General features: G+C 34.7%; 5 protein-coding genes across 8 annotated transcripts; 2 read left to right on the top strand and 3 right to left on the bottom strand.

Moving 5' to 3' along the window:
• Positions 1 to 1,701: 1,701 nt before the first annotated feature.
• LOC111274567 (lysM domain receptor-like kinase 3) lies at positions 1,702 to 10,015 on the top strand. The gene is made up of 11 exons (XM_022859299.2): positions 1,702 to 2,780; positions 3,603 to 3,680; positions 4,418 to 4,717; positions 6,278 to 6,423; positions 6,511 to 6,600; positions 6,710 to 6,815; positions 7,757 to 7,908; positions 7,999 to 8,096; positions 8,186 to 8,333; positions 9,113 to 9,220; positions 9,653 to 10,015. Exons 1-11 carry the CDS (start codon positions 2,168 to 2,170, stop codon positions 9,815 to 9,817), a joined length of 2,004 nt encoding a protein of 667 aa, XP_022715034.1. The 5' UTR covers positions 1,702 to 2,167; the 3' UTR covers positions 9,818 to 10,015.
• Positions 10,016 to 10,285: 270 nt separating this feature from the next.
• On the bottom strand, positions 10,286 to 11,814 carry LOC111274569 (2-oxoglutarate (2OG) and Fe(II)-dependent oxygenase superfamily protein). The gene is made up of 3 exons (XM_022859301.2): positions 11,376 to 11,814; positions 11,006 to 11,259; positions 10,286 to 10,926 (listed from the first exon to the last, which is right to left on the bottom strand). Exons 1-3 carry the CDS (start codon positions 11,748 to 11,750, stop codon positions 10,566 to 10,568), a joined length of 990 nt encoding a protein of 329 aa, XP_022715036.1. The 5' UTR covers positions 11,751 to 11,814; the 3' UTR covers positions 10,286 to 10,565.
• A 171-nt stretch (positions 11,815 to 11,985) lies between these two features.
• Positions 11,986 to 14,303, top strand: LOC111274568 (uncharacterized). Its single transcript, XM_022859300.2, has 4 exons — positions 11,986 to 12,386; positions 12,623 to 12,730; positions 12,832 to 13,774; positions 13,866 to 14,303. Exons 1-4 carry the CDS (start codon positions 12,087 to 12,089, stop codon positions 14,120 to 14,122), a joined length of 1,608 nt encoding a protein of 535 aa, XP_022715035.2. The 5' UTR covers positions 11,986 to 12,086; the 3' UTR covers positions 14,123 to 14,303.
• A 283-nt stretch (positions 14,304 to 14,586) lies between these two features.
• LOC111274566 (protein PAF1 homolog) lies at positions 14,587 to 20,856 on the bottom strand. 4 transcript variants are annotated; one of them, XM_089755643.1, is made up of 13 exons: positions 20,514 to 20,856; positions 19,175 to 20,361; positions 18,458 to 18,526; positions 18,055 to 18,162; positions 17,784 to 17,964; positions 17,619 to 17,695; positions 17,389 to 17,508; positions 16,424 to 16,529; positions 15,718 to 15,804; positions 15,518 to 15,586; positions 15,360 to 15,431; positions 15,118 to 15,261; positions 14,587 to 15,033 (listed from the first exon to the last, which is right to left on the bottom strand). In XM_089755643.1, the coding sequence occupies exons 2-13, from the start codon at positions 20,041 to 20,043 to the stop codon at positions 14,890 to 14,892; spliced, it is 2,046 nt and encodes a 681-aa protein (XP_089611769.1). In that variant the 5' UTR covers positions 20,044 to 20,361; positions 20,514 to 20,856; the 3' UTR covers positions 14,587 to 14,889. The 4 variants fall into 4 exon arrangements, 3 of the variants coding, with proteins under 3 accessions (XP_089611769.1, XP_022715033.2, XP_089611770.1); XM_022859298.2 differs by having other exon boundaries at positions 19,175 to 20,856; XR_016334250.1 differs by lacking the exon at positions 15,360 to 15,431 and having other exon boundaries at positions 15,432 to 15,586; positions 19,175 to 20,856.
• A 2,012-nt stretch (positions 20,857 to 22,868) lies between these two features.
• Positions 22,869 to 24,370, bottom strand: LOC111318592 (histidine-containing phosphotransfer protein 4-like). Its single transcript, XM_022921463.2, has 6 exons — positions 24,311 to 24,370; positions 23,797 to 23,927; positions 23,627 to 23,695; positions 23,381 to 23,452; positions 23,171 to 23,243; positions 22,869 to 23,063 (listed from the first exon to the last, which is right to left on the bottom strand). Exons 1-6 carry the CDS (start codon positions 24,368 to 24,370, stop codon positions 23,016 to 23,018), a joined length of 453 nt encoding a protein of 150 aa, XP_022777198.2. The 3' UTR covers positions 22,869 to 23,015.
• Between the last annotated feature and the right edge of the window lie 1,943 nt (positions 24,371 to 26,313).

The raw sequence follows: 26,313 nt of genomic DNA, 5'->3' as shown, positions 1-26,313 counted from the left end.
TACTACACCGACCCTAGGCAAATTATTAATCTTTGTTCAACTAATCCTAAGGTTTGGTTTCATAATTCCATAAGTAATAAAGTCCATAGAAAAAATGATACTATTATATATGGGATATGGGAAAAGTTACAAAATCTTAGGTCACAGGAAATAAGTTTCCAGCTAAAAGCACATGCAATGATGAACTCGATGTGGACAATAGGGCCCCTCAATTTTCCTTCTTTCTAAAAGCTGTGGTTGCCATTTTTACAGAAGAGTTGAGTAGCTACTAGCTACAATTACAGGAAAGTGATCTCACTTTCAGCTCATTTCTTAAATGCAAGACAACAACGCCCTTCTGAATGTAGCATTTTGGTCTTTTTCTGAGTTTGTTGTGGAAGATGGTGGGTGTCAATGTTGGATAATTTGATATAGTAAATATAGGTATCATTGTATCCCAAGTATTAAATTTGCTTGCATGAAGTAGTTTGTGTGATATCAAGACATTTTTCACCCTTCTCTTTTTATTATCTTATATGAATTAAAGTTTTTACCTTAAAAAATTGATTAATTTACATTTTAGTGAATCTAAAATTCAATTTAATTAATTATTTTTATAATAAAAAGTGTACTACTTAAGATAAATTAATATTTCATTTTTGTTTTAATTTTAACGTTGTGGGAACGACGAAGACTAAAAGATAAGCAAACAGGTTTAAAGAAGACACATCTTACTTTAATGAATGTACCAATAATTAATCTCTTATATATGTTGGGTTTTTGTTGGGCATGTCTTGGCGTTTGCTCTCTGTCTGTGGGTCTCATCTTCTTTGCTATAATTTATTTTATTTTATGGTTGTCGCTTGTCCTCGTGCGGGCCTACCAAGTCAAACCCTTGTCCACGATTTTTCCAGCCATTCCAAAAAATCGGCATGCTTTGAGTTGAATCCAATGCATCTACTACCTTCCAAGCTAATCTTCGCCAATCAAAGGGAATCGGGGTGAACGAGGTCTCACCGTTTCACCCTTTGGATGAATTGATACGATATGCGCTAAGCGTGCCATTAGTTGACAAATGATTAGCGATTGTGTATAAAATTGGCGCGTAATTGCGGGGCCCAACCAACTGTCATTCTCAAATCTCAATCCCAGCTCTTCGCAACTTGTGCCAAATCCACCCAATCCCGTAAATTTTATTTCCCAATTTATCCTCACTCTTTTTCTAAATTTACTTTCTCAAGTTTTTAAAATTCATATAAAGTTTAAAGCTCACGTATGTTTCTGTATGGCAAAAAATTAACCTCCAATCGGAGAGTAACACGAATTAAAAAAATATTATTAGGTGGTAATTTGAATTTATTAACCATAATTTTAGAGTAGGTAAAACAAATTATAGACTCAATTGCCATCTAGCATCAGGACAAAATCACAAGCTATTTTTTAAGAGTTGAACAAAAAAAAACAAAAGAAGGGTAGTTTAGTCAAACAAAAGAGTGCCCACCCAAATAGCTACCGGTGGATGGCTCCCCTTACAATTGCGATCTCCTCTCTCTCTCTCTCTCTCTCTCTCAAGGTCCCTTCCTCTTTTTACAGTGTCTAAATAGCAATTACCAGAAAAAAAAAAAAAAGAAAACAAAACATGCTCTGTTTAGTGTCACCTCATTCCTTGCTACGTCTGTCCTTCGAACCACCTTAAATCTCACTTTCAGTTTGACGCCTTCCGTCTTTCGTCTTTCCCACCGTTCACTCTCTCAAGTTTCTCATATTCTTGCAAAAACTTTACTATAAGTCCCTCACATCATTCATTTTTCTTCATTTTTTGATCTACCATTTCCTTTTACCCCTTCAAGAAAAAAGATAGTAAAAGCAAGGATTTTTGTTAACTTAGCTCTAGTTTTCTTCGCTGACCCTTTTATTTTCTTTGTCGGAGTTTTTTTTTTTTTTTTTTTCAGCTTCAAATTAACACTTCTTGCTCCTCTCCCCTTTTTTTTAAAGAAAGAGCTAAACCTTGCTCTCAAAGTTTGTCAAGTCTAATTTATGTTTAATCTTGTTTTTCTTCTTCTAGTCTCAAATTTTCTTGTACTAACCTTTTATAGACATTTTTGTTTGATCAAAATCTAAAATTTTGACTCCCTTTTGGACTTAATTTTAGCTCAAAGTTTCAATTTTTTTTTTGAAACAAGAACAGATGGATTTTACAGTCCCACATTTGTTGATTCTTCTCACATTCATCCTTCTTGTGCATGCTCAAACCCTCCAAGCCTTAGACTCTTCCACGACAATCCCCATGAATTGTACGGACACATCAAGACGATGCACATCTTTTTTGGCTTTTAAGCCGCAAGACAACCAAACTCTATCAGTGATCCAGAGCATGTTTGATGTGTTACCACAAGACATAACAGTTGAAGAAGAGGACGGCCGTGGCTACATGTTCGTAAAAAAGAACTGTTCTTGCTTATCAACAACCAAGAATTATGCAACAAATACAACTTTTACAGTGAGATCAAACGAAGGGTATGTTAATGACATGATTTTAGAGGCTTATGATGGGCTTGCAATGGTTCCAAATGTTAGCAGGCAGGCAAGGGTTGGAGCTGTGGTGTCTTTGAGGCTGTTTTGTGGGTGTTCAAGTGGGCTGTGGAACTACTTGATGAGTTATGTGATGAAAGATGGGGATAGTGTGCAATCTTTAGCAAGTAGATTTGGGGTTAGCATGGATAGTATTGAACAAGTCAATGGGATTGTAAATCCTGATAATTTCACTGTTGGTGCCCTGTACTATATTCCATTGAATTCAGGTTTGTCTTAGAATCATTCAGTTTTTTTTTTTTTCCTTTTTTGCTATTTGTGGATTCTCAATTTTTATTTGGGAGGTTTCTAAGTTAGTTTTAGCATTTTTGCTTGTGGATGGCTAATTGTTTGGAGATATGCATATTTAGTTGGTTTTCCAGAGATGGATTTTTCTGATGGTCTTTTGCTGGGTGATGTTGACATAGTCTCTGAGAACTCTTATGGTTTGCAAATGGAGTATGGTTAATCAAGTTAGTAAAATAAGATTTTCTACCCATAGTTTATGTTAGTCTATAACTAGGTATATTAAATATCTGAAACTTGTTCTCAGTTCTGCTTTGGCTCGGTGTGATTGAAAGTGTAGCATTGGAGGTCAGATTTATTGCCCAAGTAATTGGAAATGTATGGGAGATGAAGTGAGTTTGTGATATTGATTAGATAATTTGATGCTAATTGGTGAATTCACTTCACATTTAGAGTCTGGAAGCTACTTGGTTTCTAACTGAAGTCATAATTTGAACTTTGAAGGAGGGTGCTAATGCCAATCGGATTTCAGATTTAGAAACAAAATAATGAAACCAATAATGAGTTCCTACATAAGCTATGTGTATATCTGTGATTAGCATTAACAAGCATCTTTGCTTTATGGTCCAGTTCCTTGATTTGCAAGGCTATGAGTTGGTTTTGCATATGCCTTGTGTTTTGTGTGCAACAAGTAATGCAAACTGGGGCTACATGCTTTTCTTGATCATTTTGTTGGATTTCGCTTACTGTTTAGTTCTCTTATTATAGCAGAAAATTTTACACTAGCTTGTTTATATGTATTGCAGTTCCTGGTGAACCATATCATGTAGAGAATGACATTACCCCTGCACCTGTTCCTGCACCATCTGCTGAAACAATTCCAGGTATGGATTGGTAAATCTAAGAATGATGAATAGGTTTCTATTTGCTGCTACTACTATTACTACTACTACTAACGCAATGTCACGGACTAAGTCTGTTTTGAAGTGATTTCAAGTAACAGCTGACAACCACAAATAAAAAACATGCTTTGCAGTAAAGTATATGTCAAAATTGAAAATTGCAAGTTTTACATAGCAATATGTGGTAACGTGGCTTGCTTTCCAGATACGTGGATTCAAGCTCTGTATAAACTTTCAAGTGTTAGTGCTGTTCATTCTTTCTGCCAAAAGTGTTTGCCAGTTCTTTTTTTTTTTTTGGTTACAATTGCGAGCTACTTCTGTTTTGTTTGATTGCCTGAATTACAGCAATGTCTGGTAAACACTCCTCAGTGAAAGGAGCAGTGTGTGAGTAATAGGTGTTTGCTTGAATTTTCTTCTTTTGGCTGAATCCATACTATGGAGCATAAAAGTCCGTGAGTAAGCAGGCAGCAATTGCTGATCTTTAAACCATTTCATTATTTGGCATTGCTATATACGCTTCAGAGCTGTAAATATAAATGGTTGAAAGTCACTGGCTTGATTTTGTGGGATCCATAGTTTCCAATTGTGCAATTTTATCTTGGCTTCGTTTAGCTTTTCTTGGAATTACTAATTTTCTGAAGGTTCTCCCTATTAAGCCTAAATAAAGGTGTCATTTTGTGTGAGAAATACAATGTAATCTATTTTTAAATTTTGCGCAGAAATTCAAGTAAATCATAAAACTCATGTGCCATATGGATGGATCATTGGGGGTTTGGGTGTTGGACTCGCCCTCATTATAGTAAGCATGGTTGTTTGTGTTTCCTTGAGGTCATCAAGCTGCTTTGGTGAAGCTCAAGGAAGTCTTGCCAAAAATCCTGATGACAAGAGCTCTCATAAGTTTCACATTCTTCAGAAGCCAAGTTTCTGTTGTGGTTCAGGAAGATACATTTGCGGCAAGTCAGGAAATTGGAACCAAACTAATGGTGAACCTAGTAACCTCCAGATTACTATTCCCAAAGGTTATTATACTCTCGTCTGTTAATTACTTTCAATTCTATTTGTTGCTAGCCGAAATACTGGCAAGGATTTATATATCATGCTAAATAAAATAGACTAATTAATCAAAACAAATAATATCAAAACTTATAAGCCCTAGATCTAACGATCAGATGTTACAGTGTATCCCAATATTTCATGAATGCTAGGAAGGTAGGAGACTTATTATATCTTGGAAATGAAAGGCATAGCTAGTAGCTAGTAGCTATTGCTGATTGCTGTAATAGCTAGTAGCTGGTAGCTAGTAACCATCATTAATTTTAATATACTTCATTTTTCTTTTCCTTTGGAGGTTGGGCCAGGGTGGATTCTTCTCTTATACTTGTATAAAACTTTGGACCATGTTTGGGTGAAACATGTATCTTTTGATTTCTTGTTCTTCTACTTATTTATTATATTATGCAAAAAGCATATTTCTGTATGCCTGCCCATATTTTACCTATTCATTTGATTAATGGACTGTTTGGTCGAGAAACCAAGAGTATGGTAATATTTATGTATAATAATTACAGCCTGCATTCTGGTCTAACCCTGACAAGTGACAATATATATATTGGACAATCACTATAGCAACAAGCTATCTTATCTTGTGTATTATGGTAAGGAAGCCTTCCATTCCCATTTCTCATGTTTTAAAACAATCATATCATTTCACTCTTGAAGAATCAAGTAAGATACTGAATTGTTTAGAATCAAATAAGTCAAATATAATTTTGGCTCATTTTTTTAATTAAAGAAAGCTCAGGCCTGTCAATTGTAGCTCTTCAACTAGCCTGTTCAACTATGACATCTTATTGTAGACCTTGCTGATGGAGAACGGCCTTCCAAGTTTTGGAAGGATGTATTTTTTAGACCTAAGTTTAGGAAATAGGATTTATTTATTAGGGGACTTGTTTGTTTGGTTTAATTTTATTAGTTTTTATTTGGACTACGTGGGTTTTATTTCCCTATGGACTTAAAACTAGGGTTATCAAAATTATATATTTAGGTTGTATCATTTTTGGAGGTTGGCTTTTGATTATTGAACAACTTTGACATTGAAGTTATTGAGTATTGTCATTCTGGAAAACTTTTCCTAAATCACTTAGTAAATTACAAAAGGGAACCAGGTCTGGATTTTGAAAGGCAACTATGAGTGACAGTATGAAAGGAGTCAATGCACCATTGATTTTCATAGAATGGGCTCTGAACCAATATTGCATGACATATTACCTTTTTTTCCGTAAAGAGATATTGCCAGGTATTGAAGATAGGTTGCTTTGACCTGTAAAGCTTGTAGGTTTTCCTTTATTGATCATCAAATCTGTTTGAATTAGTTGCTTTGTACAGTGGTGTCTTAAATTTCTGAATTAATTGGATTTTGGAGAGAGACTTCATTTTGTTTTTCAGAAAAATGGCTTAACTTTAGATTTGTTGCAAGTTTAGCAGGCAGGATAGAGTTGTTTTTATGATAACTCAGCTTGCTTGCCTGACCAATTGCAAACTTGGGAAGTCTAACTTTGTTTTCTTGTCTTCTCTTACAGCTCTAGGAACTGATGTACTTGATGTTGAGAAGCCTGTGGTTTTCACTTATGAAGAGATTCTTTTTTCGACTGATGGGTTCTCTGATTCTAATCTTCTTGGTCATGGAATCTATGGTTCTGTGTATTTTGGTCTCCTCCATGACCAGGTTTGTTCAATTCTACTTCAGAATTTAGATTACATAACCTGAATGGTAAAGATATCATTATTACATGTTTTTATTTGATTCTTTTAGGAAGTTGCTATCAAAAGAATGACTGCCACAAAGACAAAGGAATTTATGGCAGAGATGAAAGTGTTGTGTAAGGTTCATCATGCAAATCTGGTAACGCTCTCTGTATGCTAAACAATTGTTTAAATTGTGAAATTGTGAAGCTTGCTGCTTTCCACTGTTCAAAACCATTGACTACCGTTTTGGTTTAATGTTGTCAAAGGTAGAGTTGATTGGCTATGCTGCAAGTGATAATGAGTTCTTCCTTATTTATGAATATGCTCAAAAGGGTTCCCTTAGAAGCCATTTACATGATCCACAGAACAAAGGTAGATTATAACAGTGCATTCTTGAGCTTTTATAATTTATTTCATTTTTTAAGAATGAATTATCACAAGTTTACTAGGTTGAAGGTTTTTGATAATTCTGTTGTATGAATTTGAAGATCGTATTTTAATGCTTTTAGATAGTTGTGATGGAGCATGTTTTCCTCATATATGGTTATTAAACTGGGAAACTAATAGTGCTAAAATGGATTGAATATTGTAAATTATGGTGCATGATCATCCTTAACCATAATGTGTTGAAACAATGCTAGTAATAATGGCCATGATGAATAAGAAACTAAATTAACCTAGTTTGCTTGACCGACTTTCAAAATGAGGGGAAGCTATTTTATTGTCCTGAGGTTCCATGCCTTGTATCAAATGTTGTCAACCTGAAGCTTGGGCATTGCAATGATCCAGCACATTCTATTCATAAACAGGTGTACAGTAGGTTTAAGTCCCACAGTTCCAATAGATCTGTCAGTCCAATGAATTGGCTCTTTCGTGGGCGGGCTTAGATTGCAAGCCTAAAATTGTGCTCTTCCTAATTGCTTGGTTACTGGTGAGTCTAAATTGATAAGCAAAATGGTAGATATACAGTGTTGAAGCATTATAAAGGTTTTGCTTTTTGCTTAGCTGGACAAGGACCCTAAATGCCACCTGTGGCTCACATATATGTATGACCCACTTGGCACTTATGCTTAACTTTTTTGCTGGAATATGAAGTTGCGATTGGATTTCGGTGTTAATGATAACTTTTAAACAGATCATTCCTAGTTAGAATATGTTTTTATCCCTCATTTCTCCTTTTTTTATAACCTTTGAATACAATTCTACGAGGAATGCCAACTGTATGTGGGATCTCCTGATATGCTGTATCATGTCTTGTGCTGAGTTATGGAATTCATGCTATAATGAAACTGCAAATATTTTCTGGCTTGAAGGTCATTCACCACTTTCTTGGATAATGAGGGTTCAGATTGCACTTGATGCTGCTAGAGGCCTGGAGTACATCCATGAGCATACTAAAACTCATTATGTTCATCGAGATATCAAGTCGAGTAACATCTTGCTTGATAGTTCTTTCAGGGCAAAGGTTCCAACACGTTAAATCTTGCTGGTTTTATTTTGTGATTTAAGTGTGCTTGAGCACATTTCACTGACTTTAGTTATTTTCTCGAATTAGATTTCAGATTTTGGGTTGTCAAAACTTGTTGGAAAAACAAATGATGAAGAAGCAACTGCAACAAAAGTTGTTGGTACATTTGGTTATTTGGCACCAGAGTAAGTGATGATATGGTTGGTTGGCTACTGTCTTTCACTAGGAGTTCTTCAAAACTCTTGTTGACTGTTCCCCTATTCTTTTCTTATAGATATTTGAGTGATGGACTTGCCTCATCAAAAAGTGATGTGTATGCATTTGGTGTTGTTCTGTTCGAAATTATATCTGGGAAGGAGGCCATCATTCGAACTGAAGGCAGTGCGATGAAAAATACTGAGAGACGTTCTCTGGCATCTATTGTGAGATCCCTTCTAGAACATTCGAAGATATTTTATTGCAATTCATAGAAAAGCTTAATAATCTGTGAGAAATGATATCTTTCTGAAACTAACCTTTAACATAAATTCAGAACATAATTTACTTTTGCGCATTGTTCTGAAGTTGAAGAATGAGCATCTCCAAGAGACTAACTTGATGAAACTGCTTTGTCGCCTGAAAAAATGTGTCTTTATTGAATGTGGGATGGGAGTAGCTTATATGGTTCCTCATTTTTTTCTTCCTTTCTTCTTCTAACCATTAAATAAATAAGCCCATCAAGGCAGACACCTATGTCATATCTAAGGGTCCAGCATATGAATGTGTCTTTGAAAAAAGAAATAAACAAGGTGGAATGTGGCATACTGAAGAAGTTGTGAGATATGGCATTTGTCTGTTCTATAAAATTCTATCTGGCTTATGGTTAAAACTCTATTGCAGATATTTGTGTCATTGGGAATTTGTTTTAGATCAGACTGAGATTATATTTCTGCAGGATTTTCCTGAAAATATGCAGAGATTGATTAGTGTGGATACTCATGGCTGTAGTTATTTGTGTGGCAGTTTAATTGTCTATTACTGTTTGATGGATAAAGTGTCTATTGTGGTGTGAACTGTGAAATATAAAATGATAAGTCAGAAGTAGATAAACAAATCTAAAGAAGTAACATCATTTTGCAACGTTTCCCAAGCATGCAATGTTAGATGCTCCTTCACCTTGGCTTCTCCTAATAATAGTATCTTTTATATTGCAATTTTGCAGATGTTAGCAGCTCTTCGTAACACACCGGATTCAATGAGCATGTCAAACATGAAAGATTATATTGATGCAAATATGCTTGGTCTATATCCCCATGATTGTATCTTCAAGGTAAAGTTCTACCATTTTTTTATCATCTTTCCTTTTTTGCCCTTGTATGTGAAATGCGAAGATTGCTGCTTTCTTGGGAAAAAGGCTCAACTTTTACATGATCAGTAAAAAGAATACTAACTATTCTTCTGGAAAGAATTGGAATGTAGATTATTTTGATTAATGCATTCGATGAAAACATAATAATGAGATTAATAATTGTCTATTAAACATTCTGGACTGAGAATTTATCTTTAGTTATCATTTTCACATCTAGGCTAGATGAACATTTCTGTCGATGCTTTAAGTATGAAGTTAACATCCTAGACATTCTTAAAGCTACAAAATAAGCAGTAATGAGACTGGGATCACTTATTCAAAAAGGATGAGATTCTAGGACTGGATTCTCAATGTTCCAACTCAGCTTCTAATTTCTTCCTGTGATTTGCTTAGATGGCTATGCTGGCAAAGCAATGCGTCGACGAGGATCCTATTGTACGCCCTGACATGAAACAAGTTGTGATTAACTTGTCACAGATCCTTTTGTCCTCCGTGGAGTGGGAAGCGACTCTTGCTGGGAACAGCCAAGTATTTAGTGGTTTGGTCCAAGGAAGATAGTTATGAAGCAGACATCCTCTCTATATACTTTTCCTTATATTGCAGTATTGCCCCACTTTCCGCCCCCACTGATTTTTATAGTTAATGTGTGCATAGCAGCAATGATATTCCAGAAAAGCAGTAATATGGTAGTCCTTTTATATCATTCCGTTTTTTGTCTCCTTCCTGTTCTATATGCTATATTCTTTGAAAGCTTTAACTTGCGTGAAAAAATTTTGATGTAAAATGCCGTGATATAGTAAAAGATTCGGCTACTTTACAACAAGCATAATGAGTGGCTTGCTTAGATGTCATTTTCATTCTCCATTCGTCTCATTTACACGAAGCTAAAATGAGCTTGTCTCCAAGCAGCTAGGAAGCATCATATTAAGTTCAACGGTTGACCTTGTTCATTACATCTATAAAGAACAGGGAAAACATAAATATCAAGTCCTCGTGATACACGATATTGCTTTCTGAAGATTTGCATTTCAATGCAAAACAGCCACACGAAAAAAGCCTCTAACTTCATTTCAGAGAATCATGGACAACACCAATGTCGTGATGCACAAACTTGAGCAATTTCTGCTAATCAATTATTTATGCATTCTATCTTATCATATTCATTATTATATGATCAGCACAGCCTAAAATGGCTAAAGGAGTACTAAGATACAGGGCATATTGTACAAGCGGTAAGCTAGTAGAGCATTGGATATCTGCTACATGAAGAAAGAAGCTCCAATACAGGCAAGAGGCTTCACCAATCCTATTTGCAGAGTGAAGCCAGCACTCGTCTAGGTGGATCAAATGATCTTCGAGAGTGAAGGACAGCCCAATTATCTATGAGTAAAACGTCTCCTTTCTTCCAAGGAATGGCAACACATTCCTCTTCAAGGATTTTCAGGCACTCATAGATGGTATCAGCTGGCAATGGTTCCCCATCCCCAAAAGTAACTGCCTTCACAGGGTCATTTCTCGCATCTTCCCAGCCTGTATAAGCAGCCACCATGCTATTGAACCAAATCTTACGTTGCCTTGACTCGTCATATTTAACAGCTGGTATTGGACCCATTATTGTTTTTACTCCATCTCCAATCCACTCCAGCTTCATACCTAGCTTTGCAGCCCTGCAACAAATTTTGCAAAAAGCTGTTTAAAGGTGATTTTAAAGTCATATCATCCATTGAGAATGATCAAATCACTAACCTTTCCTCGGCCACTTTCTTGTCTGTCGTCAAGAACGTGGATTTCCACCCACGACCAATGGGAGATGAGGGATCATCACCCTCCCCTAGCACCCTCGTATATATTAATCCATGGTCCTCCAACCGAGCAACAAATTCCGGGTACTTCTCTTTCATTCTCTCATATACAATGTGGCTTAGAACAATGGGAGTTTCTCCCCCACTTCCTGGCTCTACTTCACAAAAGAAGAACAATTTGGATGGAAATTCAGGAACCTGTTATCAAATAAGATAGATAACATTGTTCTAAAGTTAAAAAAACAAATTCAGTTGGCACCCAGACAACCACAATTGCCCATAAAGTTAATTCAGTCACAAAAAAAGGAACTTACCTGAGCCATCTCATGGTGAAAAGGAATCTTTTGGTCGGGTGGTGATTCATTAGCAGTAAAAACACGACCAACAACGTTAGTCCGAGGAGCTGCCCCACCTACGTAAGGCAACTCCTCGAAACCAAAAGCCTCAATGACGTCGTTGAAATCCTTGGCTGTCTCTACAGGAAACCCCCTGAAGAGTACGGCTCCAGCTGTGAGCAACAAAGAGTCAAGAAAAGGCTTCTGGGATTTGATGGCTTTGGTGAAAAGAGACAGTGAAGAAGGAATTGATGTTGGGTTTGGAGACAGAACCGAAGGGAAAGTGAAGGAATTGTAGTGTTTTTGGTGATCGGGAAGTTGGGTTTCAATGAAGTATTGAACTTGGTTTGCCATGGTTCTAAGCTTGGGAGTGCTCGATTTCTTGAGTAGGTGTTTGTTTACCTTTTTTTCTTAAATGGGGATGGACCGTGCCGTGGACGCAGCGTACGTGTTTGTGGTGTTGGTCTTGAACACTTTTGAGGTGATTAGGACGGGTTTGCGTCTAAGTTCAATGTGGGCCGTAGCGGGATTGGATAACAATGGGTTAGGCTTTGGCCCAATTTAAAAATGACCTAAAAATATCTTCACGAATGAATACTATTGTTGCTCTTGGGTTGGGCCGCTAATTTTTCTTCAACCCGACCCGTCATTTCTCAACACTCGGGTCGAAAATCAATAGCCCGCTTTAGAATGAGACCGACCAGAAATTCAAAAGCCAAACGGCACAAAATCCGGAGGGAGAAAGAAAGCGAGAAAGAAGAAATCACAGAGAAAAGAGAAGAGAAAGAAATGATGCGGAGAACAGAATTGAAGCCAAAATCGGTAAGGAAACCACTGAGAGATTTATCGAACAATAACAGCACAAGGAGTTTCTCCAAATCAGAGATTCCAAAGAAGAAAGTGCTCGACAAACACAAGAATCACCAAAACCAAGCCTCCCTCGATTCCCTGCTTCTCCTTCAATCCGATCTTTCCTCTCTCCTTCGCCAGGTATGATCAAGTAGAAAGTTTTTCTCTTTTTGGGTACCAAATTATGATTTGATCTATCTGGTTAGGGTTTAGCTTCTGTTCGGTTGCTAAGAAAATATGCCAAAATTATGTAAAATATATTCAATTTTATATAAGCTCTTCCTTTTTGTCATCTTATTACTTTTTTTCATGTGTTATATGGATTTCTTTGATTTTACCTGAATTGATGTTCACCAATTTATGTTTGGAAATGGCAGATTGATGAACTTGTTGCGCAAGCTATTAAGCTTAACGCCACAGGAAAAGGGAGGAAAGAAATTGAATCTTTCACGAATGTCATTTCCGAAATGCTTTCCTCTTTAAAGGTTAATCCTTTAAGTTAATTTTTTAAACTATATATCACTTGAATTTGAATATGTTTGTTGCAGAACGAACTAACATGCTCTGTCATGTTGTATAATTGCAGCCGTGGGTTCCCAGGTTTCAGAAGGCTCTTTCGAGTCCTTCTGCTGGGGAGCACAAAGATCAGTCAGGACATAGTTTGGAAAGTGAAACTGTTCCTTTTGTGAACGTAAATGAAAAGAAATGGTTTGATGTTGGGAGTCCAGAAGAAACCACGTTGGACTCGTTAATATCTCCTTCTCCCCTTGTGTCATGGCGTGCTGCTGACTGTAATATTCAGAGAGGTAGACAGTTGTTTCTGCTCACACCTCTTCCTATGTTGAAAGAACTGTCTTCCAAGGGGCGTGATTCGTCTAAATTAGTATTGGAAAGGATTGTTTCAAAATCTACTGTTGAGCTGCCATCTTTTCTCAACATTCCTGGGGATGAAAATGATAATTTGCTTGAAGGAGTTGCCATAAAGCCAACTCCAATTAAGCCTTCTGATTTTGTTGCAGCTGGAACAGATGAGACATTGAAGTGTGGATTTGTTTCTTCACCAGTGTTTTCCAAAAAAGATCATTCCATGCTTGTTATGACACCACGCTTAAAAATGTCGCCTCCTAAATCATGTGTGCTGCTTGAACCGATTCATGAATCCTCACATAGAGGTGATTATGGAGTGCGCAAGTCTACCCCATTTCCTGTTGGAATTAACAACAGTGGTTTTTCTAAATCCTCTGGCAGTGAAGCTTCTGAGGATCTGACTTTGAAATATCCAGAACTACTAGGTATACAACGAACTTACAAATCAGGAATTGGGAAGAAAGAGCTGGAGTCGTCACCAACATGGTTATTCTCACCTCCTAAAAGTTGCATATTGTTGGAGCCACCAGATGAGAAGTCCCTGGACAATGTTGCCACTGATCACCACTTTCCCAGGGCTATAAATCAACCGACAGAATTGTTTTTGTCGAAAGGAAATGATGTTACAGATGCTTGCCAACAAAACAAGACGATTAATCAAGGTATCTTTTGTTATCTATACGTTTTATTAAATGAACTCACTGATGATTTTTCTTGAGCAGTAAATTAAACATAAGTTCTCCCGTTCTGCAGAAAATATTGGCAACAACTTGGCACTTGTAGAAAGTACTCCAATGTGGAAGGAACCCGAGAGCATAATGCAGACAGGCAAACGTCCCGGTGAGAGTACTCTAAAGAAAGAGTTATGGACAAAGTTTGAAGCAGTGTCAACATGTGGACTTCGTTATAATGCCTCTGCAATTCAAAGGACAGCTAGGAAGGGATTTCTTGACATGCTGGATGAGGTTTCATGTGATGATGAAAGTACAATATCAGATGGTTTGAGATGACAACACTATTCATGTCTGCAAACTGCTTAATGCTGATTTGTAACCCGTGGTAGTGGTATTCCTGATATTTTGTCCGTAAATTTCTTCCAGTGTTGAGGCTTGTCAAGTGTCCTGATTTTTACCATCCAAATAGATGTACTTTGCCCGCTCAATGTTAATGAATTTAGACTTTTTGGATGATAAATTTCAATTTTCTGTCTTCTAGCAAAAGTTCTAATTCGGTCTTTTGAACAATAAATTGATTCTTCATCCCCACCATCGTGCGAAAATAAATTGTTGCTGAAGTATCTGTTAATAGGGTAATCATAGATTGAAGAATACAGGCCTACAATAAAATCATGTATGAGCAAGCCACTTTGGCAAACTGAAAAATTTTGCATTTTTTTCAATCGAAAGTGGCAGTGATAGTACCACACAAAAATGCTAGAAAACGAAACACAACGTTAATGGAAAAATACAGACTATTTCTACACATGAAACCGGCAATTCTAACTTATATTTGCTCAATCTCTTTATACAACAATTCCTCTTTTCCCCCTACAACTCTTTATAGTATTCAAGGAAAAAAAAAGGGAAAACCTATATCTCCGCAGAATTTAACTATGATCCAAAAACAAATATATGTTAGGAATACAAATATGGGGGACATATCACTAGATTTATTTGGTTGTGGCTTACAGAAATAACTCAAGGTCAGTTAATGCCCAACAACTACAAAACTCCTCAAAAACTTCTAAAAGGCTACCATTCATTTACACATGCACAAATCAATCAGACAAGTCATCTTCAGCTCCGCTATATTGATCAATATCTTGGTGTCGTGCAAGCTTCTGTGGTCTTCCAAGGTCATCTTCGGCATCTAGCCTTCCCATCTTTGAGCTTGAAATACCGCCCCTCGAGTTGGAATAAACCTAATTGCATACCAGAAAAAAAGATGCACACATAATAAGAATTTAGAATTTAGTATACTTATCACGCAAACTTCATGACCATACCTCTGGCTCTTTCAGTTCTATTGCAGCAACTGTTGATCTCCTCCTTACAGTAATTCTAGAAGGTATAGGAAAATGTTCAATCTCATCACCAGATCTTCCCTCTCTGGCCCTCTTTTTTCTTAAATTAAGTTTTGTGGGAAGAGGCTACAACATGAGAAAAAGTGAGTTAAGGTCAGAGTTACCAACAGAATTTCTGCCAAAAATGGATTGAAAAAGATGTAAATTTTGCTCAAGTGTATAACCACATAGCGAGCTTCTCCTTCATCGAAGGAAACAAGGTATGTTGTTGGGTCATTTGCATCATCACCACGTACCTGTAAAGGGGTCAGAAAGATTGTTTTATCATGAAAGTGTAGCTCCAGCTTGCACAAAGTAACATTACAAAATTCAAGTTACATACATCCCAATGGTATTCGCGAACCCAAGAATATGAGATATCTTCATGCTCATCATACATATCCTTTGATAGCTGTCACCATTAAAAATGAAAATTAAAATGACAAAGCAATTCAATTAGAATCAACATATTGAAAGTTAGGATGTACGCAGCAAAATCTATGGTGCTGATGGATATATAATGTGGAATGCAAGCATATCTACCTCATCAAGAGAAGGCACCATGTAAGCCAAAAATTTCTCAGGATTAGCCGGATCTGAGCTTGGTGCCTGATAACTTTTCATAATGGCCTGCAATTATACAAAAAAAAATCAAAACCAATATCAAATTAACTCAATATATGGAATCAGTAGCCACTGTGTCCCCTGCTCCTCAGTAAATTTATATAAACGTTTCTTTTTCTTTCCAAACATTACCATAAAATTAAAAGTTATTGCCTAAAACAAGAGTGCAGAGTTAACTATGATCATCTCTTCAATAAAAGCCACAGTGATGCCATTAACTATTTGAGGCATACTCGTAATATTAGGGCCTTGAGACTGCATGGGGATTAATTTCAACAAAAAGCATGGAACTCTGACAAAAAATATGTACTTCATGTAACAATAACAAGTTCCAAAGAAATCCTCAGGCCAGCAAAAAGATTCCTGAAGCGTTTCATGCATATATCATATTAACTTTTATTTCATTTATCTTAAATAATAACTGAATTATGCAGCACATTCTTTTGATCATGTATTCTACCACTAATCTTGCAGATTACTGGATTTTTACTTACAAGAAAGCCTAGATATCAATAAACTATAGTAATCCTTGTGGTAAGCTGATCTCAGGATATTAACTAATTTTATAAGCAGAATACACAATCAATGTGCTGAATGCAAGCAATAAAACCATTTCTTAACTCACCCTTGATTCATGATCATCACGAACAGATTCATGCAGCTTGCTGAAGATTTCTGAGTCAGCTGTAGGAGCACTATCAAATGACACCATAACAAACTGATCGTTGTACCTGGTATAACCACAACACAGACAACAGATATGAATATGTTGTAACACAGCACAATAACTAATGATTGAATTCAAAAAGTTTTATAACCTAATCAACCATCAAATCCTTAGAAATCCTTATGATTCAAGGAGAAACCATCAACTACCACTTCCCCCCCTTGAATCCCCCTGGCACATGCATATTTAAACACACTTTTATAATTACGTATTATGCCATTCAGTTGCATTTGGATGAAAGATGAGGTGAAAAATACTAATTCGCATGTTTTATATAGAAGATAAACGAGTCAAAAGTTATCCCAAAAAACAAATGTAGGGTTCAAGTTGGAAAGAGCTTTGAGAATAGACACAGGATACCAGGCAGCTTCAATACTTGAGGCCTTTTTTGTCTTTATCTCAAATTTTTCATCTTGTTTTCCCAATTAAAGAAGGAAATCCAAACCAAGCTTACCAAATAATGATAAGGTTTAAAAAATCATGCAGCTAAAGACAATATATTCACCTACCTAATACAGGTTTGGCCTCAATAATCTTGTTTAAATGTGTTTAAGTTACAAATTAAGTTTCCTTCCAGAAAGGAACCTTGTAAAGTTAAACATTCTGCCACAATATGTGGATTCTTTCTGCTAGAAACAAAATGAGACCACACAACAATTGATATATCAACTAATCAACACCATAATAACCAAAGACCATTCAGTGACAAAAATTCATGCCTATTCATCTTGATCAACTAATGCACAGGCACCCTGATAGATAGAATAAACGTACAATATGCACAATCAAGATTTTTTCATGTACGAGTTCCTGAAAAGAAAGTAAAAATAATAAAGCCAGAAAAGCACTAACTAATTCCATACCGATCAAAATCAGGTAAGAGGGGCATAACTTCAATGGGCTCTAAGTTTTTATTGGTTGCATGGACAGGACGTAACTTGGATGCCTGAAATGATGCCTCGATTTCTTTAATTTGTCTTTCCCTAATAAAATTGTCAACATTTTAATGTCAAGCAGGAATTAGACAAGTTTGTAAAAAATTTGCTTCAAAAAAAAACTTCTCTTCAGATAAGGAGGTTGGAATCAAACAAACCTATTGTTAAGGTTCTCCAAAAGATTGCGGCCTCCCTTAAGTTCTCGCAGTTCTTTTGCTTGCTTTTCAGTCAAAGACTGCAAGTGCCAACGTATTCAATTTTGACACAGCTTTCGGCAATAATTGTCAAGAACTTCAAATACAAACAGGGTAGTTAGCAATTACCTGTTTTGTTGATTCCATACTGAGTGGAGATATGTACTGTGTTTTAACCAGCCAAGAAACACCCTTGTCAGTGGGTCTTTCTTTTCGTCTTATACCATCTTTCTTTATAGGGGTTGCAGCTTCATCATCACGCAAGAGTTCCTCATCTTCTGGGGCAAGTGGTGGTCTAACACTAGGAGGACTAATTAAACAAACATAAAAGAGATAATCAAAACCACGTTAAAAAAAGCAACGATCCAAGAAAAAGTTTTAAGTGGGTGAAATATGATACTTGTATACACTGAGGTCAAGCAGGTCCAGCGGTATCCCAAGATCTAGCTCAACAAAAAGTTTAGGCTTGTACATTTTCTCCAGAGAAGTGATTGTGTATTTTGTAAATCTGTGAGGAAGAAGTATATATTAGCAAGAAATTTCACAAAGGGATTAGATCATGACATTAAGACTGAAAACTGAAACCAGCTTTTAAAATTAAAATTTCACCAGTCCATTATCGTTTTTCTCCAGAAACAAAAGAAATAATATCCACAGATATACCATCACTAACAACGAAAAAAAAAAAAGAAAAAAAGGTAAATGCATTCAATCAGACAACCAACGAATATACTGGATCTTGGATTTTTGACAAGAGAAAATACATAGTCATCTTTCTTTAAAGTGAAAGAAGTAGTTCTTACCGATCTTTATCTTTCTTCAGAGCCATAAGCTTTGGCTGTGCACTTGGATCAGGAAGTTCATTTCGGAATCTAAAGAATACAGTGTTTGTCATTATTGGAAGTAAACAGTATAAATATTTGCAATACTTAAACAGTCAAATAAATAATCAAAAGAAACACTTTCCTGCAAAAAAAAAAAAAAAATCACATGTAGGCAAAATAAGAAGGAAATTGCATGCAAAAAATAAAGATTAAATACATTGTTCAGACCAAACATCCAAATGCAAGGAACAGTGGAGAGACACATTTGAAAGAAATTAAAATCCCATTGTTAACAAAACTACTTTAGCTACAATATGCATGGGTTCCACAACATGAAGGCGCAAGAACTGATAATTTTCAAGTTAATCTATGGTCCATCAGCCTACTAATGACTAAGAATGCACATATCAGAGGCACATCCAGCACTAATTACTCTATCAAACTCTATCATAAGTCACCCTGGGAAAACTTACAGACAGGAAAGTCACCAGTCTATTATCATAACTGATTTTCATCCGCAAATCAGAAAGCCAAAAAGAAAATCGAGAATTTTTCCACTAGGCCAAGAGACAACACCATTCAACCTAAACTGGATAAAACTCATTAAGGCAAGATAATAAACATGAAAAATAAAAAAGTCTTAAGAACCAAAAAGAAATTGTAAATAAGAAAGCAACAGCATTTCTATATACTCACTTCAACTTGCACAAGAATGTAGTTGGCTTCTTTAATCTATTCTCAATCCTCTCACCACTCAAAAACGGTGTAGCTCTCCTATCTCCCATCCGTGAGCCGACCATTGAACCATGCCCTTTGCCGGAAGACACCATCAGGGTCTTCTGGGACTCCTTCATATGCTGCCTATGCTTCTCCTCTTGCCTTTGCTTCTCAAATTCCTTCTTCTTCCTCAACCTTCTCTCCTCTTCCGTCTCCACCCTTCCTGCAGGTCCATTTGGCTTCTTGATAGGAGGCATCATCGGCTTGTGCTCTCTACCTCCAACCCCATGATTGGAATGCCCGTGTTCACGCCTTCCAGAACCTGAAAAATCCCTATTTCCCCCTTTACTACGCTCACTAAACCCCTTGTCCCCAACACTCTCCTTTGGAGGAGGTGGCGGTGGAGGAGAACTCGGGGGAGGTGGTGGAGGGATCGAAGAACCCGGAGAACTTGGGGGAGGCGGTGGGGGAGGTGGCTGCAATGGCTGCATTGCTTGATTACCATACTGTGATGAATACTGTGAAGGTGGATAGTACATTGGTGGCCGTGAGTTGATCGTATTTTGTGGCATTGTAGGCAAAGGAGGAGGTGGGGGCGCTGGATAGGAAGAATCCGGAGGTGGAGGAGGCGGAGGGGGATAAGAATATTGCTGTTGTGGAGGTGGAGGAGGCGGTGGCTGTTGTTGTTGTTGTTGGGACGGTCTTGCAGGAGGGTAATGATAATTCGAATTTGGATTCATTTGATTGTAACTTTGACTATAATGTTGTTGTTGCTGGGGCGGAAGAGGGTTTTGGTTTTGTGGTGGTGGAGGAAAGGATTGTGGAGGGTATGGCCTATACGAGGCCATTCTTTTTGTTTTTTTTATTTCCTCTATCACAATATCAAAAACAGAGATAAATAAAAAAGAAACCCCCCAAAAAAGACAGTCAAAGAGAAAGGTTGAGATTTTGAATTCTGGGTTTCTTTTTTTTCTAAGTTTTCTTGCAGAAACTGATCCAAATTGGAAACCTTTGTTTCTCAAACAAAATGGAAACTTTTAAATTGGGTAGTCACTCAAATTTTAAATTTCCAATTTTTTTTAACCTAACCAAGAAAACCTCCGACAGAAATAAATTTGAAAACTTTGATCTCCCAATTTCCAAAATTCAGCTGAAGTAGCTACACCCTAGCAAAATAAACCGCCAAAGTTTTTAATTTAACCGGTCAAGAAAAAAAAATCAAGGGAAAGAAAGCGTTAAAGGAGCTAAACAGAGAAAGGATTTGAGTTCCCAATTCCAAAACCCTAAGAAAGAGATAGAGAATGAATTGGAATCTAACCTGTAAATACTTGAATGCAAAAACCAGCTCCAAATATATTACAAAAAATAACCCAGAGAAAATCCGATTGACTAATTTTTCAAATACAATAAAAAAGACTAAAAGGAGTAAGGGAAATCTTGTCGGGCTAAGCGAAGTCGCGATTGAATGTACAGAAACCCTAGCAAAGAGGGAATAAAAAACCCCCAAAATTTTCGATTAGAGATTTTTTTGCTTTGGGGGGGATTGAAAAACCCTAGATTGATCGGATTTGAAAGATTGAAGAAAAATTACGAAAACCCATTGATATATAAATGTATTTACAGCTATAAGAGAAAAGAGTGGATGACCGGAAAAAGATACTGAGAACGAGAAAGGGGAGAGTAAGCCCTTTTTATTCGGCTGACTGAGCTTTGTTTTTTTTTTTTTTTTTTTTGCATATTTAGTATTTCTTCTAATTTTTTAAAACAAAATTAGATTTTTTTTGCCATAAAGAGTAATTTTTTTCTTAGAACTAAATCCACATTTTAAAATTTTTTTCGTACATGAAAAGTATTCGGTCTTGCCGCACAAGTATTATGCAAAAAGTGGCAATCTCGTCTCATAATTTTTTTTTTCAAATTTAATTCTTCAAATTATAAATAAATATATATAAGACCGCCACATATTAAATCATAATTATTAAAATTAAAATATAACACTCTCCTAACATATTACGTCAGTTAATTTTATCATTTTCATTAATTTTTATCTTATATTTTAATTTTTTATTTATTTAAAATTTATGTTATATATTTTTAATAACTAAAAAGTTGGATTACTGAGAATTTGATTTTCGATCCAATCAATTTAATGGATGGATCATATTAAAGATTTTGTTTCTTAAAAAAAAAAGAGAGAGATTTTATTGTTAACAATATAACATTGACGTCAAATATGTACGGAATGCAATATAAGCCAATGTAGATAATTTGATATTCAATTATTTTTTTAACTTATAATTAAGTATTTACATCATAATTAAATTATAATTATTAAATTATCAACTAACAATCAAATCTATGTATACTAAAATTTAAATTTAAAACTTTATAAATAAAATTTGTACTTAAATTTTTTAAGTTTTTTTTAACCATTAACTTGAGTCATTCACGAAAAGTTAATGATTAAAATGTAAATACATTAAAAAAAAAAAGAATTTAAAAAATTATGATCCACTGTCGAACCAAATCCACGATCCACGTCAAGACTTCTAATTCTTTATCTTATTATATAAATCAAATATATAAAATTAAAAAAAATTAATAAAATTTTATAACTTTTTAGATAAATATTTTTAATAAAAATTTTGATTTATTTTTTTATCATTAATAAGTACTAATCAAATTTATATTATAAACTGTATTTTTAATTCTTTTTACATATTATTAATCATTTTATTTAATTCTATCTATCTATTAATCTAAATTTTTTATTAAATCATTTCTGATTAAAAACTTTTGAACTTCGTTTAAAAAATTTTATCTTAGTTATACCCAAAATCAAACCTCATGGAGGACCTATTGTTGACTTTTCAAATTAACCATCAAACTTATGTTTTTTTGCACCTGAATTTGCTAATATAACTATCTACTTTAATATATCTTGTATGTTTTTATGGGCTTCAATAATACAAAAATTAAAAGTTGTAAATTTTAATTATTTATGTTTTTTTGTTAAATAAAATTTTTGAGAAAAAAATTAAACTTAATTAAAAAAAAAACATAACAAAATTTTCTAACATTTAATTAAATGTTCAAGTAATCCATCATTCTTATAATTTTACTAAGCTATGGAGTCGTACAAATTTAATTGAACATTTAATTTGACACATAAATTTTATTTTTCATACTATTACAATTATTCAAAGCCCAATCTAGCTTGGGTTGGGCTTCTTGAATCCGAACTCATGTAGATTGCAACCCTTCGAAATAAGTTGTCTGTAACCCAAAAAAAAAAAAAAAATGGTTTGTGCATGACATAAATGTTGATAGAGATTCACTAAAAATGATGTCATGAGAATAATTCTAATCGTACGTCTAAAAGCTATTTGTGGAATAATGAATAAATTTTGCTTTTTGATTAGTGTATCATATTTTTTTTTTTGTTCTATATTGCACCCACAAGGCATACTTTTAACTCTGATTTATTTATATTTTCTATTCAAAGAGCAGGATTGGAATTTTTGTTTTTCAAAATAAAAAAATATATAAAAAAAATTGAAATGATAATTCCTCTGAAAATGGATACTAAAGTATATATATTGATTGATACAGCAAAGAAACTAAAGCATTTCAATCACCAAACTCAATCTAAATACGTAACTTACAAGCAAAATCTAAGAGGCCTACAAAGCTAATTAGGTGAATTTGGAGCATATACAAAAACAGATTATAACAAATTCACCAACCACAATATATATTTCTTGCCACAATCATGCACTACTCATTTCTGCATCCTGCTTTGGACCATATATCTCTCTTATTACTTGGGGCGACATGCGGTCTCCATCGGACCAGCTTGTCTTGCCAGCTGAACATTTGTTCATAGTTGGAAAAAAAAAAAAAAACACAGATAACAAGTTAAAAACACAAATTTAATAAGGTGGACAAAGAAAAAAATTGGAAAATAATAGGAACCTGAAAATAAGCTTCAAGCTTCTTTCTCAATGTTGCATATTCTTTCTTCAGTTGTTGAAAAGTCCTCATGCATCTGCTTGCAAGCATGAAAATTCAACTAAGTATACTGAAACTGGAAGCTTAATTTAAAGAAGGCCCAAACTTGCTTTGGGTTTGTTGATGATATCAGATGAATTATGCTGATAAGAAATGAAGGGTGAGATTTATTACCCTTCTCCATTTCCAGACTTGCAATATTCCCTAAACAGTGTGCTCTCAGCTTTAACCTTTTTGGCTCCAATGCTGCAACCAACCAGAAAGAATGAAAATAAAAATCATTGGTTTGTGTTAAAGCCAGCATAGAATATACTTGATGTTACCTATAATAAGTCTTATTCTACAAGGTTGTGACTCTTTTCACATACTCAATTTTTTGTATTTTTTCTAAATAAAAAGATTTTAGTGGCTTGTTATTACCTTGAACTGCTTCCTTTGAATTGATGCATATAGCCATCCAACTTATTAAAATCAAAAGGTTTCCTCTCCCTGAAGAGCACAATAAGCAAATAGCATGATTGTCATTTGTCTCATGATGATCATCCTCATATGTTGTTGTTGTTGTTGTATTATAAGGAATTTGAACTTACAGGGCCTGCTCCACGTTAAGGATTAATCTGGCTGAATCGCGGTAGTATAAGGTGACAACTTCTTCCACGAAATTTGGATTAGCATCATCTTGGAGTTCCTCCAACTGCACGAATTGTTCATCAAGATATCCCTGCAATGATCAAATACTTAGTTGTTGGCTATGGCCTCATAAAAAGTTAGCAATGAACATAATAAAACTTTGAAGGAGTAGCAGATAGGAATTTACATGTGCATGCAGACGCATATATAGTTCAGGGTTAGCTATCCTTAATTTCTTCATTGTCTTTTTTTGTTTGGGGGAGTGTGGTTAAATCAGATGGTTTAACTCAGATCAAACAATTTAATCAAACTTCCAGAGGTGAATCCATTTCTCAAGCATAAACATAATGCAACAGTATTTCCAGGTTAAATTTCCTATACCCTCCGGTGCGTATGGTGTTTATAGCACTTCCAAATGTTAGGAAGCTCAAGTTTTGTTCATTTTACAAACAGCAAATGTTGAGGAAAACAAACCTGATCAAACAGGGATTGCCTCATGACTGCAAGCTGCCTACGCATGGGGTTTCTCTCCATTAAGAGAAAGTGTTAATAAAGTGTTAATGCTAGAGGAAGGAAATGAAAAAAGAGCAAGCTAGAGGAAGGGAAAGAAAAGGGAGAAAAAGAAGTTGAAGGCTTCAGTGATAATATGCAATGCAAGAGCCAATAAGGGGTTTATATAGTAGAGAAATCCTTTCACCAGCAAAAAAGTTGAAAGGTGCACAAAAAATATATATGGACATAAGTGGGTTTTGAAGGAGCTAGAAAATGGAGATTTTAGTATCTTTCCATTGTTGGGTTTCATTATAATTGGGGCCTGCTATTCTGATTCTGTTTCTAAAAGAAAAAATATCAGATTTTTTTAAAAAAATCAACTCATACTAATAGTATACCATTAACAGTAAAGAGACAGCATAATATATTATAGGACATGAAATTGTTAATTTCTCACATCAAGAGATTAATTAATTATAGGACTATAGCATTTTGTGGATAGGCTTGAGTGAATTTTAACTTGAAAGGAGATGTAAAAAACAGGTTTTAAATGATTTAAAAATGGATATTGTTTCTATGAATGATCATTGTTTACATGATCGAAGATGCTATATATATATATATATATATAATATCTACTCATTTGTTGAGATGTGAATTTAAGCAATCAATTAGTTTATTTTTATAAATTTATCATATTTCACTATTTGGCTGAATACATTGGCATATTTTTTTAATTTAAAATATGTTAATTTTTTCCACTATCAAGTTTTATTAACACATGTACCATCTTTTATGCTTTACAAATTACAAGATGCAAATATTGTACTTCACATGATAAATAAGAATATGTTCTCTATTAAGTTGAGCAAATTACTTTTTTTAATCATTTAAATTTTTTTTTTTAATTTGATCATCCAATTTTGAAAGAATACATTTTTATTATCAATATTGATTCAAAAAATGTTAACATTATTGATATGTGGAAATACCACATGACCAAAATTACCTAATATGAAAAGCAATGCGAAACAAATGTTAATTTTTTTTTAATGGTTGAGTGATCAAAACGATAATATTTGTAACTATTGGTGATCAAAATATAATATTTCAAAAAATTAGGTGACAAAAAAAGTAAGTTATTCTAACTTCAAACAAACTATTTTAAATATGGAGAGTGTAATGAAGAAGCTGAATTTGAATGCACCAAAATATTCTTATTTGGTTGCTTTCACTGAGGTGAAGAGCTGGCTAATGAAGAATGATTTTTTGTAAAAGAGCAACCAAAGGCCAAGACAAGTGATTAGCATATGCCATTTCCGCTTCTCTTTACGTTTGCGTTGGCCGCAATTGGGAAAAAAAAAACATATTTTATTGGGCATCAATGAGACAAAGAATTTATACTGAAGAACCCTAAATTAAGCTAAGTCATTATGTTCATTGTTCATGCAGAAGCCAAAGTTTGGAAGTTGTTATTCTATATTTTCTTTAATTTTTCCAATTAATCTTCCTCAAACTCTATAACATATAATGGCTAAATTTAAAATTATGAATAAATTACTGATTTACAAGTATCTTAATCTTATGCTGTGACAATTAAAGCTTTGATTCTATGATCCACAAACTCATATCAAATGACCTAATCGATCTTTTGTCTTGAAAAATCTTTTGATTACTTGCATAAAGTTAATGAGTTGTTTATAATCTTTTTTTGATAGAAATTTAACAAAAGAAAGTGAAGTAAGCGTCAATTCTTCCACTGATCTCCACTAACAAAATGAAATTTAAAACATGCAATTGGCTATATATCATGCCAATTTGTTGTCACAAATTCATTAATTGCCTCAAAGAAGGGAATCTTAAATAGATCCAAACATTGATTTGATATGAACACAGCTCATTGCTGCTAACTTTTTATGTTTTAACTTGCATCACTTCAATTTTTTTTTTTTTTATAACAAGAGCTTTAGATACTCCATTTCAAA

Source organism: Durio zibethinus, chromosome 26 (genome assembly GCF_047325235.1).
Source record: "Durio zibethinus cultivar Kanyao isolate XHJ-2024 chromosome 26, ASM4732523v1, whole genome shotgun sequence".
Lineage (NCBI taxonomy): Eukaryota > Viridiplantae > Streptophyta > Magnoliopsida > Malvales > Malvaceae > Durio > Durio zibethinus.
Note: the sequence above shows the minus strand (reverse complement) of the source record. Positions and strands in the feature narration are given on the sequence as shown.

Excerpts from the sequence above, each read along its gene's own strand:
- LOC111274567 (XM_022859299.2), top strand. The coding sequence starts at position 2,168 with ATGGATTTTACAGTCCCACATTTGTTGATTCTTCTCACATTCATCCTT. Across the intron at positions 2,781-3,602 it reads CTATATTCCATTGAATTCAG|TTCCTGGTGAACCATATCAT; the intron begins GTTTGTCTTAGA and ends TATGTATTGCAG. Across the intron at positions 8,334-9,112 it reads GACGTTCTCTGGCATCTATT|ATGTTAGCAGCTCTTCGTAA; the intron begins GTGAGATCCCTT and ends GCAATTTTGCAG.
- LOC111274569 (XM_022859301.2), bottom strand. The coding sequence starts at position 11,750 with ATGGCAAACCAAGTTCAATACTTCATTGAAACCCAACTTCCCGATCAC. Across the intron at positions 11,260-11,375 it reads TTCACCATGAGATGGCTCAG|GTTCCTGAATTTCCATCCAA; the intron begins GTAAGTTCCTTT and ends ATTTGATAACAG. Across the intron at positions 10,927-11,005 it reads AAGAAAGTGGCCGAGGAAAG|GGCTGCAAAGCTAGGTATGA; the intron begins GTTAGTGATTTG and ends AATTTGTTGCAG.
- LOC111274568 (XM_022859300.2), top strand. The coding sequence starts at position 12,087 with ATGAGACCGACCAGAAATTCAAAAGCCAAACGGCACAAAATCCGGAGG. Across the intron at positions 12,387-12,622 it reads TTTCCTCTCTCCTTCGCCAG|ATTGATGAACTTGTTGCGCA; the intron begins GTATGATCAAGT and ends TGGAAATGGCAG. Across the intron at positions 12,731-12,831 it reads AAATGCTTTCCTCTTTAAAG|CCGTGGGTTCCCAGGTTTCA; the intron begins GTTAATCCTTTA and ends GTATAATTGCAG.
- LOC111274566 (XM_022859298.2), bottom strand. The coding sequence starts at position 20,043 with ATGGCCTCGTATAGGCCATACCCTCCACAATCCTTTCCTCCACCACCA. Across the intron at positions 17,965-18,054 it reads CTTGACCTCAGTGTATACAA|TCCTCCTAGTGTTAGACCAC; the intron begins GTATCATATTTC and ends TTGTTTAATTAG. Across the intron at positions 15,805-16,423 it reads GTGATGATCATGAATCAAGG|GCCATTATGAAAAGTTATCA; the intron begins GTGAGTTAAGAA and ends GTATAATTGCAG.
- LOC111318592 (XM_022921463.2), bottom strand. The coding sequence starts at position 24,370 with ATGGAGAGAAACCCCATGCGTAGGCAGCTTGCAGTCATGAGGCAATCC. Across the intron at positions 23,928-24,310 it reads GGCAATCCCTGTTTGATCAG|GGATATCTTGATGAACAATT; the intron begins GTTTGTTTTCCT and ends TGATCATTGCAG. Across the intron at positions 23,064-23,170 it reads AGCTTGAAGCTTATTTTCAG|CTGGCAAGACAAGCTGGTCC; the intron begins GTTCCTATTATT and ends ACAAATGTTCAG.